General features: G+C 33.3%; 1 protein-coding gene across 1 annotated transcript in view; it reads right to left on the minus strand.

Moving 5' to 3' along the window:
* Nucleotides 1-16425, minus strand: part of LOC128228347 (uncharacterized) — a 64296-nt gene extending 47871 nt beyond the window's left edge. The window contains exons 1-2 of the mRNA XM_052939608.1: nucleotides 16167-16425; nucleotides 13314-13583 (exon numbers count right to left, since the gene is read on the minus strand). Coding sequence (XP_052795568.1) covers nucleotides 13314-13362 — 49 coding nt within the window. The 5' untranslated portion in view covers nucleotides 13363-13583; nucleotides 16167-16425. The remainder of the gene's footprint in view (nucleotides 1-13313; nucleotides 13584-16166) is intronic.
* Nucleotides 16426-16761: the final 336 nt, after the last annotated feature.

The raw sequence follows: 16761 nt of genomic DNA on the forward strand, positions 1-16761 counted from the left end.
TTATTGACTATGAAAAAGCATTCGAAAGCATTAATATAAATGCACTCTGGAGAAAATTGCTAAGTCATAAAATTGATGGGAGTCTTCTGAGATATATAATATATATGCAAGTGTCAATTCATGTGTGAAAGTAAATCATGCCTTATCTGAAATATTTAGAATTTTAGTAAAGACTCGTCAGGGTGAAAATATTTCCCCATTTCTATTTTCCTTTTTTCTGAACGATTTGGTGTCTTTTATGACAAGTCAGTGTGAAGGAATTCTTTATTTTTCTACTCAAATGAACAGTCGGGTAATGATGATGTTGATGTATTTTTTTAAATTATATTATTACAAACTATTTTAGGAAGATGATTCTTTCGTAGCAAAAAGTCAAATTCCTCTACAAGAATCACTAAAATGAATGCATGAATATTATGAATTATTGCATTTATCTGTAAATACTAATAAATCTATGATGTAGTCTTTTCAATGGGTTAGTTGAGAAATAAGCCTTTTTTACTTTGACAATATCCTGTTTGAATATGTCGATAACTTTAGTTATCTGGAGTGTATAATTATAACAAAGCCCGTTTAATGGCACAGGGTAAACGCCGAAGACATTGAACACAAAAACAAAACAATCACAAACAAGGTTTACGTACTACGTTTAAGTGTAAAAAATGTTAGTTATTAACATGCATCAGGTCAATATTTCACAATTACACAAAACAGTTTTCAATCTCAAGCTGTTTCCACATTACATCATCACGAAGTCGTAATTACTAATATTTTCCTCTTTTTTAAAGTATTTTTAAAAGTGCATGTATTCTCTGATAAGTTATGTTGGCAAACATTTTTTGCTCAAACATTCTGCAAGATAATTATATTGTAGAGCACAAAATGTACTCGGGTAATACTTCAAAAATAATATTTTTCACTAAAGTACAGGCTTTGCTCTACAATTATTTGCTCTCAGAATATTGAAATGAGTTGTGATTGAGATTTAGATGTGACTAAAGTTTGTTTGTGATATTGGCGCTAGTTGATAGCAAATATTGTCCTGCATAAACATAAACACGAAACAACGGTTCTGGGTTATGACTATTTTTTATCGGATTTTTTCGATTAAATAACCGATAAACAGCGTGTTAAAGGTGGCCAACAAAAAATCACAAACACCATGCCACTGTAATTGCTTCATGTCTGTTTTTCTGAAAATCACCCTCGGGATTCGTTTAGAATCCAACAATTAAGGCCCAAAAGTTGTTGCCGGCTCTCTCTCTCTCTCTCACGAATGATACATCTTCGTGACTTAAAGTCATTTATTTCATTGCAAAAAGAAACGCCTTGTATTCTTTCAGGGTTTTTTTCTCAGCTAAAATGGATGACGTACACGTTAGTGAAAGGCATCCTTACGCAGGATATATTTGGTAATAAAATACTGCATTCAATTTAAATTCATGTTGTTTTTTTCTCATAGTTGTATTATACGGAGGATAATTATTTGTCTCAGTGTAAGACCGCAATATATTTCACTGATTAATCAGCAAAAGATATATTTGATATGCTTATAATGGATACAAAAAGTGACAATTTATTGTAGTTCTTCTAAAAAAGCCCGAAAATGTGTGGGAACGTAACGCCATTTAAGAAGTGACACTGTAAAACTTGTGTTCAAGCCCTATACACGATGAAGTATGAGTGGGACGTGAGAGTGTTCTTGAATTTTGAACAGTGAAAAAACTTTTTTTTCTCTATAAACCACCGAAAGGCATCTTCCAGTTGAAATACAGAAGGGCGAGATCAACATCACCTCGTACTGTAGAAACTGACCAACTTGTATAACTACAAATCATATTATTAAATCAAGATGGAAACATCTTCGAACATAAATGTATCAATGAGCAGATACCCTTTGAGCAACATGGTTAAGCATGTGTTATGACCACCAAAGGCAACAGAGAAAGAGAAACAAGGAACAAGAAATACTAACAGTTTTACAGATATAATTCAAACATGATAAGAAATAATGTCCAAAGTCCACACATTCACTAAATATCTTCACTTATCCTGGCATCTTCAATGTTCACAGAATATAATCCAAAAGAAATTTTAAACACACTACACGAAAACTTACTAATTTAAACCACGCTTTCAGGATAATTCAAACGAAATGTTCAAAGGTAATCCTCACAAAATAGTTATTAGATCCAACATTTCAGAAATTTTCTAGCGGGTGAAACTTTTATAGAAAATTTAACGCATATGAAAGAGGAATATCCAAAAACATAATACAAATATCGTTAAGAACTTTCAAATAATATTATAATCTAGAAAATCCTAAACAATTCCCTTACAAATACATTTTTAAAATACCATAGGAAAAAACGTAGTTTACATCAATGGATTTAGGTTATCTAACAATGAAACTAGATTAGTAAACATCTGAATTATGAAACATTATGAAAAATGAATCAAGAATGCATATACATTGAACATATGCAATTTCTAAATTCGTGTATATTACGGAATAACGAGTGTTTTAAGTTGTTAACTATTAAATAAGAACTCAAAAATGTGCAAAATAATATTCTGAACATAGTGTGTATATTTAACGCTGAGATGTGTTTGTTTTTCCTTTCCAAACAGCTTTCGTTTTGAATATATATTTAAGGCTAGTCGATGGTGGTCTACTATTGATATATTAAGTCTGAGCTTAAGTGTATTTCTGGAATGTTTCCACAGGAAACAAAGAATTTGGCTGGATGTGTTGCTTATCGCATTGAAACAGTAATTGTTTACAAAGGCACGTCTTAAATGGTATTGTCTCGGGGAAGTGAGACATTTCGCGTGACGTTTTTCTTTCAGTATTGGACAATGATTGGCAGCTCAATTTTTGTAAGAGACATTTATATGTTTTCTTGACACTCCGTTTTTGGATGGTGCTGTTCTGAACTTGCGCTGATATCTCTGCTAAAAATAAGCAAATAAAATTCAAACGTAGTTTAATACACAAAACATACTATTGTTTATTCCAATATCACATAACATCGACGGGAAAGACCAATGTGTTAAAAAAGACTGCACACAAATCGGGCTGTTTTTTCTCAACCTCTGACCTCATTTTAATAATTTATTATTGCCTCGGTCGGTCAGAGTGTAAGAGAGGTTAATGAATCAATCGATAAATTAGCATTTTAATAACAAAATATTCATAAATTAAGAAGGGAAATACCAGGAGACCGAGGAGACCGAGGAGATGGAATGTCAAATCTGTATGCATACATGTTGGCTGTTGGAGCAATCAAGACTGTAAGACATAGTATTTACTAGACGGGTATGCAATTGAACTTGACGTGGTGGCGATTCAGTATTTATTTCTGAGTTAAGAGTGTTGTTTTAACATATTAAACGTTACGATATAAGTATGTTAAGAATACAGAATGTGCATCTTTTCAATTATCTGATATTTAGTTCAACAACAGCTAAAAATTGGTCTTTACTTAATTTTATTGCAATTATCCTAATAACACACAGATACTACAGAGCATGTCATCTCTGCCTGCAAACTATCTCCCTGAATTAGAAAATGAATGAAAGATTCTATTACGTTTTGTCTCTCTCTTTTAAGAGATTGCATGAAAGCTTTCCAAAGCATTTTTGCATTCCCGTATAAGCCTAGGATGACTTTTTACCTTTAATTACCATATTTAAATAGATTGAAAAATGAGTATAGCTCTTCCGAAAAAAAGTAAGTTTCTCTTTGAATAGTATAGTAATAAGATTAAATTATCCAATTTACTTCACATTATTTTCCTATCAATCATATTCCCGTGGATGTAAACATATGACACTATTCATGTTTTATTTATTACATTATTTCCGAGGATTTATAGAGATTTATCAGTGAAATGACAATGAAAGTTCACTGTTTCAAACAGTGACATACCGTTTTGATATGTTTAGCTGTTTTAAAATTTTAGTCCGCTTTCACTTCCAAATCACTGTTACGTGTACAGGACAGGTAAATAAATTTCAACGACGTCATTTACGAAAACGCTTAATTTGTTCATACATTTTGTGAGCTTTTCTCAAAACCGTCATTTACGAAATGGCTTAATGTGTGCATACAATTCGGAAGACCTTTATCAAAAAGTAAAATATAATTTCATTTTCTATCCTTTTTTGCATACAAAAGATCATAATTCTTCTAGTTTTATACACATGTATTGTATATGCTGTGTGATGTTTGTGGATGTTTGTGTTGTTTAACTGTGTCCATTTATTAACGGGTTCAGATGAGTTGAATTAGATTGTTAAATATATAATGACGAGTGTCAGATTATTTTTATCACATGCAGTTCCAGTAAAAAAAATCAAAGACGACCTACCTGTTTCACTTGCTCTAGTAATGAGCCGAATACCACAAAGCAATACCATTTCCCCCGCTACATGCATTGCAGAAATATAATGCCCGTAATAATATAAAATCCACAGATATTTCCGATTGTTTTTCTTTTATTTATGAGAAGAATGCATACTAGGAAAATGGACTTCTGCCTTCAAAAAAGACCTCGTCATCAGTACAAAGTGAGAAATAAATGTCTTACTTAATAGAATATTGCCAATTAAGCGATTTTTTGCCATATAATTTTTCAACAAACTGTTTTTTTATATTTGTGTGTTTTTTCTACGCGGGAAAACATCACCCCAAAAACACGATTTGAACATCCATTCAGAAGAACAAGATTCAAATCAATATATCAAGGACATTGCATTTTTAAACAATTGTTTTTTTCCAAATTTAAAAAAATACACAACATATCCAGGCAAATCCTGAACCCAACGACCACGATTTGAACGACAATGATACACCGCCTTTCGCTGATTCTAGATATCAATGAGTTTTAAGATGTTTAATTAAACACACTAACGTTTTGGAAAGTCTTCTATTTCGGCTCTTGTGACAATGGTGTTTATTCAAACAGAACATTCTTAAAATGAGAAGTCAATTCAAAGCATGTCGAACAAGTTAATTGGATGAAGCCAGCCTTATATTTGAAAAGGAAAAGCTATGATGAAATAATGACACCGAAAGAAGGACAACGGGCGGTCACAATTACTCACGGAAAGACTTTTATGTGAGCTAATAATATGAGAAAAAAGCAAATGTATGGTTTCATGAGCAAACTAAACAAACGATAACACTAGCACATACACTTTCAATTTATTTTTTATGTGAAATAGATGATGACGCATTAAATAAAGCGTACGTCGTCACACTTTCTTGTTCTTTCTGTTCTAGTCTAGGGGATTGTGAAAGACAAATATTTTATAGACTTCCATTTCACACTACGACCGAGGTCATAAGCTCAAGCCAATGTCAGATTTGTCTGCAACTTGATTTATATTAATTTTACATATCTACATCTTGTTTTATATTTGGAATGTATTCATTTTTTTCCTGGATTCCATATGTTTGAGCTCACAACCGCACACTACAATAACTATGTTTTAATCGAATAAATCTGCATTGGTCAATCGCTGTACAAGTATTTATACCCTTGTTGTATGTGGAAGTATTTCAAATAAATCCAAAATTCTATACCAGTAGGTAGAGTTATAGAATTTATATAAAAATATGGGGCGAATACCGTTTTTGAGTGATTGTATACAATCCCAGAAACTTTTGAATGCGTTCTAAAATTAGCAATATTTCACAGTATACAATGAAACTCTAAAACTATTTTCTTGTTATTGTGATATCTAATGAAACCTGAATTACTTGAAGAATATTGTGCACTAAATGAATACATGCATTACCATTCAGACTAGAATGCAGGGAGACAAAAGTATTCTAAAAACAAGATAACATCACATGCCTTGCGGTTATTAACATAACGCGATAAGAAATGAAAATTCTGGATGACAAGCTTTGTTAGAAGGAAAACCAGGTCTGAATATAGTTATTATCAGACACACTTCAGCCGATGTGTTGCATTGTCTTGTATAGACGATGGGCAAATACCGATTAACAATGCCGTCGAAATTGGAATAAATGTGAACCTCAAAGGACACTTGAGACATTATATCGTGGCTTTGCGTTTACGAGTAATATTACCAGCAGATCTACTGAATAAAGTACTACTGACTTGCGTAGGAAGTTGTGTCTCTTTTAGCTGTCCCAAGCATGACCGTTGATACTGCCATGTTTTATCTCTAAGTCATGAATGAATTAATGAAGCCAAAATATGGAATTGAAATGGAACTTCAAAGCCAAGAACGGCAACCAGTAACCAGTAGAATTGCCAAAACTAACAATAATATTCCCAAATGAGTTCTTTATTTTCTCAACTTTCAGGGTTAATGATATATTCATGTTTACTGTTTGTTTTTGTTGCCCGACAATGTGATTACTTTTCATTTGCCCTTACAAAGCCGATGCATTTTGGTAAGAAATAAATATTATGAATTCGAATGGCAGTACTAAACACTGCGTACACTTTAACACTTTAAGTTAATTATTATCTGTTGTTGTTTAATGCTGTCAAAAAAAACATTGTTTTGGTACCTATCGTTATGTAAATCGAATAGACCACATCCATTAGCCTTGTTTGGGAGGAACGGCTTTCGTTTCAAAAAAAGAAATCGTTAACATCGCCATAAAGACAATTTGTTCAGAAAATGGCATATACACTAATTGCTTATTGTTCTAAGCAAAACGATTTCTGCTGTCAATTATCAAAATACTGCCAAATTCCTAGTAATCAAAGATAGCTGTTATTTTCCACAACAAGGCGGACAGTCGGGGAAGGATTGTCAACCGTCTTGGTTACTGGAGGGCATTCGATGTTGCTGTGAATTTCGGTGCAGAAAAAGTTTACATTTTTAAATAGCTGAGTACTTAAATTATAACAAGATACTCCGAGGCAATGATTCCTGCCAAAATTAAAGAGCAAAAGGGCGACATTTCAATAATCCCGTATTATAGGAAGGATGAAGCTGTTAATCTTAACAATTAAATGAAGACACACTTATACAAATATTGCAGCCTTCAAGACACGGGGTGAAGCATGCAAAGTCTAAATCCGTGTATCGTACAAAGTATTTCCTAAAGCTGGTTACTAATTAATTTAAGAAACCATGAATGAAGTTGGTGCATATAAAGATGAGTTTTGACTTTGTTTTTGACTTTCCAACGTATTTTTTAAATATTATAATTTATAATATTTAAGTAAGCCGATGATGCATATTGGTGTATTTGTTCTGGTGGCTTAAATGATATATTCAGTCTGAGCTTAAGTGCATTCTTGGAATGTAACCATGGAAAAATATTCTGGTATTGTTGCTTATCGTTTTGCCGTTACAATGGTTTACAAATGCGCGTCTTAATTGGTATTGCCGAGGGTAAGTGAAACATTCTCTAGACGATTTCTGTTCAGTTTGAGGCACTGATTTCTTTCTTCTTTTTAAAAAAAAAACGTGTTTGTTTAACATTCAGCTAACGGAACGTGGCGTCATGAATCAAGGTTAATATTTCTACTAATAATAGGGTCAAAGAAAACTCAAAAGTAGTTGCACAATGCCAACAAATGATGCAGCATATGCAATGGAGTATCATAATATCATAAAATATCGACGGTAAGGAAAAACATGCTGACATAGAAATTCATCCACATGTTCTTTGTTTATTCTTTTTCAAACACTTAGTGAGGGAGATTACATCGTTCATATATATTTGACATGGTAACATACAACCACAGAGCCTCGCTGACCTATCTGTCACTCACAAGGAATTGTCCTATGATCCAAACAAACAGACAGATCGCCTCGATTTTGATAAATGAGAATTCTGTTATGTATACAAGGAATGTCATATCTAATGGGGTCTATTCACGAAACTCAATCTGCCACTTAGGACCAGTATTGTTCACTGTAACGCGAACAAATAACATCCTTTCTGTGCTTGGAGGTTATAATAACTCGGATTGTCTCGGTTGGCACGGTATACACCTTAGAAAATCATACTGATGATATAACCGGATTTGGTTCTCAAGCCATCTCTTAGCAGTCCTATAACAACAAAAAGTGTATCATTTAATTGTTTAAAATAGTTTTGTCTTCATTTTCCTCTGTTTGTGTTCATGCTGAAAGTAACATTTGTATTTTAATTTGAGTATCCAGTAATTTATGAATTTGAAATTCTGTTTAAGCAATAAACAATAGCTTGCCACAGCTTTGCAATAGAGGTCAAATTACACCAATTCCGAAGTGACATTTCAGTGTTAGATTCCCTTCTCCCACATTAACACATGACCGTGAGTGAAAGCATGCATATACCATCTCAGACCATTGTCTTCATTCGATTAATAGGTTAGGAAGCTGTATGAATTGTGATTTTAAAAAGTGTATAAAAAGTGCTAGATCCACTTGATTGTATTCCTAAACCGGATATGGTAACGTTCAACTGAATTTATTTTTCTTATGAGAAACGTAACTTATGTCTTAAGTTGTTTTTGTTTAGTACAGAAGTAAAAGTTAAAACCCATATATATGGAATTTAGGTCGTGAAGCACTGATCAGTGTTATGTCGTTTGCAAATTGGTAAATTGTCTAAACGTATGCAGGAAATTTAATTGTAGTCACTGGCCTAGACACTTTTCAATCGATGCGCACACATTCTGATATTTCATGTGTTAAGTTTTTTTTACTTGACCTATCGATATAGATTTTACTACACTTTTCTCAGTTGGATATGTGAAATCATTAACAGAGTGCTACCACTTGATGGCATAAAACTCTGCCTAAATTACACTGGCAGGCGTGTTACTATCTATCAATTATGATAAACACATTGCAATATGAATGGAATGCGCTGGTGTATATTCGAATCCTTTCTTTGTGCAAAATTCTATAAATCCCTAACTTGGTGGTGATATTTCCTCCAATAAATAGAGTCGTTGTCAGCGATCAAATTATATGAAGCAAAAATGCGCGTTTGGATATAATGATTTTTCTTAAATTTAGTTTTAACAAAAACGTGAGTCTGGATTTAAAGAGGCACTTTTCTTCATTTTTTTTTGTCGGAATTCAAGCTTTTATTCCGTGCGTCACGAATCGTTTGGTTCTCGCTTTTTTGTTGTAGCCTTGCTGTGCATCTCCCAAACGAATCTTTCAAAGAGATTTCTTTTTCACAACCACCAAACGTGTGGCCTCATTGTATTCCATGAAGTTTCTTATGTCACAAACACCAAACGTGTGGCCTAAAATTGTATTCCAGGTAGTTTCTTATGGACCAAATGACCTTGTTATTGTCCATTTAGACTTGTCTTAATTGTGGCTGCAAGAATACTATCAAACCAGTTGATTACAAAGAAAAGTCAAAATGACATTAAACCATCCCACATAATAAACACCGATATTGAGGGATTTTGGTTCCTTTCTTAAGTGCGTTTGTCACTAAACAAACACGAACTTGATTACGTTTATTTACTGATAGGTCTTAACAAGCAATTGTATCCAAGTAACCCTAAAAATATAGTTTAATATATTCGAACTGTTCATCGGACAAAGGCTGTACAGACTTACTATAAACCTGGCTGATCCCAAATTAAGCAATCTTATACAGGAACATTACACTAAACAGTCATTTTTTAAAGCAAACAACTATGTATCTAATACATTTTAAGGTACAAAACATACGATAGTTTATAACAAGACGATGTTTTCAGAAGATCCCGACGAAAGCCACTGTATCATCTGCCCTTAAACACAAACGAAATACTCTTTGTATAACACTTCTATTTTCTGGATGCTAATGAAATAAACTCTAAATGAAATCGAAAATCACACCATCTTCGAAGTATTTGGATTAATTTGGTCAAACTATGACGCTAAGACGTAGTTAATACAAAAGTTACAACATTATGTTAAACTCGAAAATATGCAACCTGTAATCGGTTGATTGTATTACATTTTATCTTGAAAATGTTACATAATCATTTATCAAGATACATCTTACCGGTTTCTCCTAGTAAAAGATGTAATGGTTTCAGTTAACAGTATATCAAAGCAGAAGTGACATATATAACAAAGTGGGTCAAAAATGCAGTTTATGTGAAATCAAGTTGCTAAAGGCAAATAATTGGGAGTAATGAAGCTGATAGCTGCTTATATGAAATTAGGAATTTGTTTTGCGTTAATTGAATGCGTCATTGTAATATACGATTAACAATAGTGTTCGTATATGATTTATTTAAATTGAATGATGCCGTATTAAACAACTGTAATGCTAACCCTCTAATGAGTCAATATGTATTTAAACTTTCAATTGTATCTGGGAATGGTAGATTAATTAATCGCCATTGGCATGAAGTATTGATTGGTAAACCTGACTAAGATAATAAAATATTCATTACTTGAAAAAGGCAAAACAAGGGATGAAAGCCTGACCGAGGAGATGGAATGTCTCTGGCTGCTCCCAGTCGCCCCCATTTACGTACATGTCGAATGAAGGAGGAAAAAAATGACTGTAAGGGATAGTCTTTTATAGACAAAAACGCAACGAAAACAGCAGATCTAAAATAACGTGGTAAATGGCACTTAGTGCAAAGTTAAAGTGTGGATTGAACACAGCATACGCAATCACATTATTATGTAAAGAAAAAAGTAAGGGCATATTACTTAATATCAGCTATTTTCCTCTGTGATTTTGTTAATGATCAAAACAGTTAATTGTGTGTCTACGTTATTCCATTATACTTCTCCTAAAACACGGCTACATCAGATCTTATAATCTTTGCCTGCAGACAATCTACCAAAATTAGGAAATGAAGGAAAAGTTCGATTACGTTTCGTGTCATTTTTAATAGCTTGTCTGAAAGCTTTTGGAAGAATTTACATACCATAACATTAGGATCAATAAACGACTATTTAGCTTTAATTTCAATATCCAATTAGTTTGAAAATGAGTTCAGCTCCTCAGAAACTTTTTTTTTTCTTCATATTACTAAGACTCAAATTTTCGTTTAGCTTGTTTCCTAATCAAAGACTGGAGGTTCAGATATTGAACGAGGGCCAGTAGGGACATGTGTAAACTATTTAAGTATCAAACGATTATTATTCACTGTATAATAATTTCATATCAGTTACCGTAACCAAACTGGTCGAGGCATTATTGTTTTAAATATTAAAACTTACAATTGGCTTCTCTACCGCGCAATATGGCTATCCATCACCCCGTGAACATATTTTAGACACACACACTCCATATAAGTATACGTAAAACATACAGGTACAGGACCAAAATCTTTGACAATCTATAGTATCTTAAACATTCGAGATGTTACATTTTGGCTTTGCGCAAAATGGTTAAATTACCCGCAGCTCCACCCATTAAATTAGTCTTGACTTGCGTAGGATGATGTGTCTGTTTTAGCTAACCATGCGTGACTGTTAATATCGCCCCGGTCGTATCGTTATACCAGGCATGGATGAAGTCAAATTATATAAATAAAATTAAGCCATAGACAAGTTCTGAATAGTCAGGAACTTGCAATCATAACCCTAAGTAAATGTCTCATTTTAATGTAAATGGTATACTCCATTTAACAGTATATGTATTTTGTCACCAGCGAAATCGGACTGTGGGATGTATTGATTGTCCAATGTTTTCTCGTTTTTGATATTCCATTCGTCTTTTAACATTTTTGTACTTGTGTCATTGAACATAATTTGTAGATATCAGTTCCCTGTCGTAATATTACAATATTTTGATGCCACCTAATTGCATGCAGGTTTATCAGGGAACCATTGTCTAGAGACTAAATTGAAAGCAGTCTGGGAATCCTTTTTGTCTTAAATGATGCTGAGCTCCGTCCGTTATTTATTTCAGATTTTTTTTAAGTAAATATTGCCACTATTTTAATCCTTAAATTGAATGCAGAGTCAACACTATATCTCAGAGGCGATGACATAAACTCGTAATTTCAAATGTAAATTTTATTTTTAGTCAGCTGTTTGACAGAATCTTCTTTCCCATCACGCAACGTATTATCGCCAATTCTCCTGAGGACTAGCTCTAGAGAAGCCGTCCAGAATTAAGATTTAGTCTCCGGGTAAGGATTTTGGTAGCGCTTTATATTATAGTCTACAGGGACATATTTGGCATCTGATGTAACACAAATGATCCCCTGGTATTAAAATTGTTTTTGAATAATGAATTATTGAAAGTTGTGCTCGAAATAATGTTTGGTATTGTCAAATTTGGAAAAAAAAGCTTGAACAACATGTGCTTGATATTCCCAAATATTGGTTAAATATAAACACTTATCTCTAACTGAAAATTTGGCGTTTACGTCTCTTACAAGTCTAAAGCGTAGTGTTTTGCTTATTGCAAATGGAAATTTCTTATTTCTAAAGACATTTATGAATACTAGAAATAACATCACTCGGCAAAATGATTGGGGTCGTAGACTTCCATTACGGCCAGAATGAATGGGCTCTGAAATCAATAAAGATGCTCTAATCTGTGTATAATTGTATATAAGATATCTTTTATGGTAAACTTTGGCTATAAAATTGAGTAGTATGTTTTTCCGCAAATATTACTTGGAGTTGTGATGTAAAGGTCTGCATCGTGCACGGGACAGAACGAAGACGACATTACTCGGACCGGAATGTATCTATGGATTTTTTTTAAAGAAAATCACTACAAGAAGAAGGATATAAATTTATCAAATCATATCTGCTTTGTGTATGCCTGTCGAAATATTCCTGAAAGGATTGCATTAATGGTGTTAATTATTAAATGGAACAATCTATTAGGAGAATTTTCTATGAAACAAAATAGGAAAATAAACACCATCACTAAAAAATAGGACTTGTAATGTTTCAACGTTATAACGCGTGAAAATGCCTTTCTGAGTTTTCCCAAATCCATGGAATAAATCATTCCCTGTAAATGAGTAATTGAGCGCCAAATTCATTAACAGCTTTTAACACGGCCGCCCAAGCATGTTGCTTGCTGCTCACTATGATATCAATTATTCAGGAGTCAATCTCAGATTACTGCTTGCTTTTAATAAAACTGAAAGATCAAAATCTATTCAAGTCCAACATTAAAACATTGTTGTGCCGCTGTTGTATAATTAAACTTACTTCAATAATGATGAAGTTTTATTATTTGAATTACCTGAATAAAAACAATGGATACCGATAACTATAGGACTGTATCGATGCATTCTACAGTGGCACAAACAATATAAAATGCTCTTAACATGCCCATCCTACAAAGGGGCGGATATTTATGTATTTCAAACGATGTTACTAACCTTCATGCAGAATAACAGCCACCAGCACGCAATAAAACATTATATCCATGTCTCGCTTGAGCAACACTTCACCGTGATCACTCGAGTTCGAAGTTACGGTTGTAAAGTCATTGGAATCTTTCCGTACTGTAAAAGACCTTCCGACTTCCAAAACTGACCACAATCAGAACACTTTGTTCAATTTCTCCATGTAAATGGCATCCGAAGTGTTATCCTTATCCTGCCTACGTAGAACGAAGTTCGACAGAAAGGCCACTAGCGATATTTCCCCTGAAATATACAATTATATTAGCTAATATCAATGTGGTCAGCGTGATTAGGAAAATACGAATGAACAATAATGTCCAATCAGCCTTCCCTTGAGGTCCTCTCCTGCAGTCGAAAATTGATTCTTTTACATTTTTGTTTGCCTCGAGGAATGCTTATTTTAGGCTCATAACTATGGCTTGTCTGGGAAAATACATTATTTTAAACTTCGAGTATGAAAGTTTACGTACAACAGGAAGGTGAAAGCCATAATGCTGTATTATTAATATATTATTGGCGGTGATTAACAAATGATTGCAAATATGGAACACTATGTTTCTCGCGTTAGATCCGGGGAAGATATCATTCTGAAAAGCTTTTAAGCTCGTCGGTTAATGCAAATAAACTTCAAGCACCATCCTGATAGCATCTGGCGTGAGTGATTATAAATGGAGGGTATTGAACTAAAATAAGGCATTCAAGTGTAAGTTATGACGTCCCTCATGATTACAGCTGACATTATATTGAGTAACAAACAATGTGATAGAATAATGGGTTCAAAAAGCTATGTTACAACTGATCAAACATTTAGAACAAACCGTACGCATTGACCCACTCGGTTCCTATCTAATTAGATAAATATATTATCATACATCCCAATATCTAATAACGTATACTTATTGAGATCGGAATTATTATTGAATATTGCAACACGTGCCGCGCCTTTTGACTATGCACGTGAGCGGATCGTCAAATATCACTTATAAATTCTTGTAGTAATATATATATATATATATATATATATATATATATATATAGAGAGAGAGAGAGAGAGAGAGAGAGAGAGAGAGAGAGAGAGAGAGAGAGAGAGATTTAATTAATATGTTTACAATATACATTTATATGTTTATGTTCAGCATACTACGCCTTAAACAGTTATCGCCTGTATCCATATATATTATATTGCACGAAGCTCACTTACACTAACAAAACCAGCAAGGCCATAAACTGCATTTCCTGAAAATCAGTATCCAAATTGGTAGCCGACCAAAACAAAAGACAGGCAAGGTAGTCGGAATATAAAGATAATTTGCAGACTGTCGCTGACAATTGGTTGTAATTATATGACAGGTCTGAACAGAATAGTCTACTCTGGGAAACAGATAAGGGTTACACGAACACTACCATAACACGTTTTCCGTATATTGCATTTTGATATTATGGTTAGCACTAGTGTTGCATGTTGCAAACATTAAAGGCATGGAAATTCCTGCATGTGAAATTATTTTATTCATACTGCCAGATATTTTACCGGGAATTAACTTATAGACCAATATGATGTTTCTTCTTCTTCTTTTCACGTTTGATTCTAAAAATACTCACGTTGATCATATGTTTGTTTAACTCATAATATCAGGTAACGAGAAGCATGTATATGTTTAAGTTATATTTTGAATCTTGAATCTTGTTTTGCATTACTCTATAGATTCTATTGCAGAAAACGGCTTTTGTGTAACACTTAGACACAATTCTTTCAGGAGATTTGACTACAGTTTCAATATTACAAGTTCATGTTGAAATGACAGCATTTACCAACAAGAGTTGATTATTAACATGACAGAGGTAGTCATGATGTTGCCCTCATATATGTTCTAAGCTACTTGAAATATTCCTTAAAACAACAAAAGAATTGGTTATCCAAATACTATCAATATTGTCTGAAATGTGTTTAACCCATTCATTCAGCAAAACTTTCGTTTATGATGGCCACTAGACAAAAGTATGAGCATGTTGAGCTATACAGAATATGAAGTGAACATATATATTGCATAAGCTACAATCGAGGTATATTTATACTTTAAGCTTAACTAAAAATATATTAAAGCCTTTTCGAAGTCAGCATTAAATATCAATTTAGAATGAGAACATAAATAAAATTTCAGGCCCAAAAATTCAAGTCAAATCACAATCTCAGTCTCAACTTATAATTCCACCATAGTACATCTAAAGTGAGTTCTGATATCATATGTTTTGCTCTTTTCAAATGTTTATTCACACAAAATAGGCTGATTTAATGTGTTGTCAATATTCAAAAGAAAGCATACTCGACAAAAGATATTGAAATTGAGTACAACTCATTAGTTTTGATTCAAGAACATATTCTGCTCAATATAATATTTTCGAGCGTTTACAAAAAAAAAATGATATTAACACATTCTATGAGAAAATACGATTTTAAAAAGAGGAAAAACTCACAATATGTTGCATCGAACCACGCTCCTTATAATGTAAACAAATGAGTTGAGAATGAGAATGATTTTTTGTCTGTACTAACAATTATATAAATGGCTTGAGCGTTTGCCATGTGATTCGGCATGTCTATATAAGAAATTGTGAAATAGTACGTAAAATGTGATAATGATAATCGTCCAATCTTAATAGTCTTAATCGTGTTGATTTGTATAAATCTTCAATTGACAGCATTTTAGAAAAGATAGTGTTATACAGAGAAGGATATTTCCTAAGCATATTTCAAATGGCACCCAATACATTTTTCAGGCTAATGCAGAAATATTAACAAAGACACATTGATAAGAAAGTACTCACCCGTTTATTGCTTAAATTAAGTCCAGTTTTCTATATGTATTCAAACTTTGCATTACTTCGAGAATTTAAAAGTAGCATTTGTACAACATTCAAAAACACCGTCAATAAATGTTAAGACCATTAACAAATGTCACATTTTCATATAAAAGTAGGAACACATTGAAAAACGCGTTTGCTAATCCGCTACTAAAGGAAAAGTTATTCACAACATAGAGCGCTCCGGAAAAATCCTAATATCGCTCATGGAATCAAATAACGGAAGCGCCACTGGAAACCAATAACTTGTCTGAGAGCGGTCTGCATTAAGCTCTTCAGTCGGGGACTCCAGGACACGGCCTCACTGCCCTTGTGGCTGCGCAGCTCAACCGTGAACGTGTTACCAATACATGGCTCAATAGCCGCCTGTCAACCAGATTCAATTAACTCTAATTGCAGTCCAATAGATGAACTAGGAATCACTAATGTATTTTATCGTTCTTCTGACAGGATAATGGTGTTATTCAGGCTCGACTTTGTTACGGACTTTTATCGTAGTAATGGAATATTGTGAGAATATCCCAACAGGGAAAACTTTAATGAAAGCAATATTTTGTTA

Source organism: Mya arenaria, chromosome 3 (assembly GCF_026914265.1).
Source record: "Mya arenaria isolate MELC-2E11 chromosome 3, ASM2691426v1".
Classification (NCBI taxonomy): Eukaryota; Metazoa; Mollusca; class Bivalvia; order Myida; family Myidae; genus Mya; species Mya arenaria.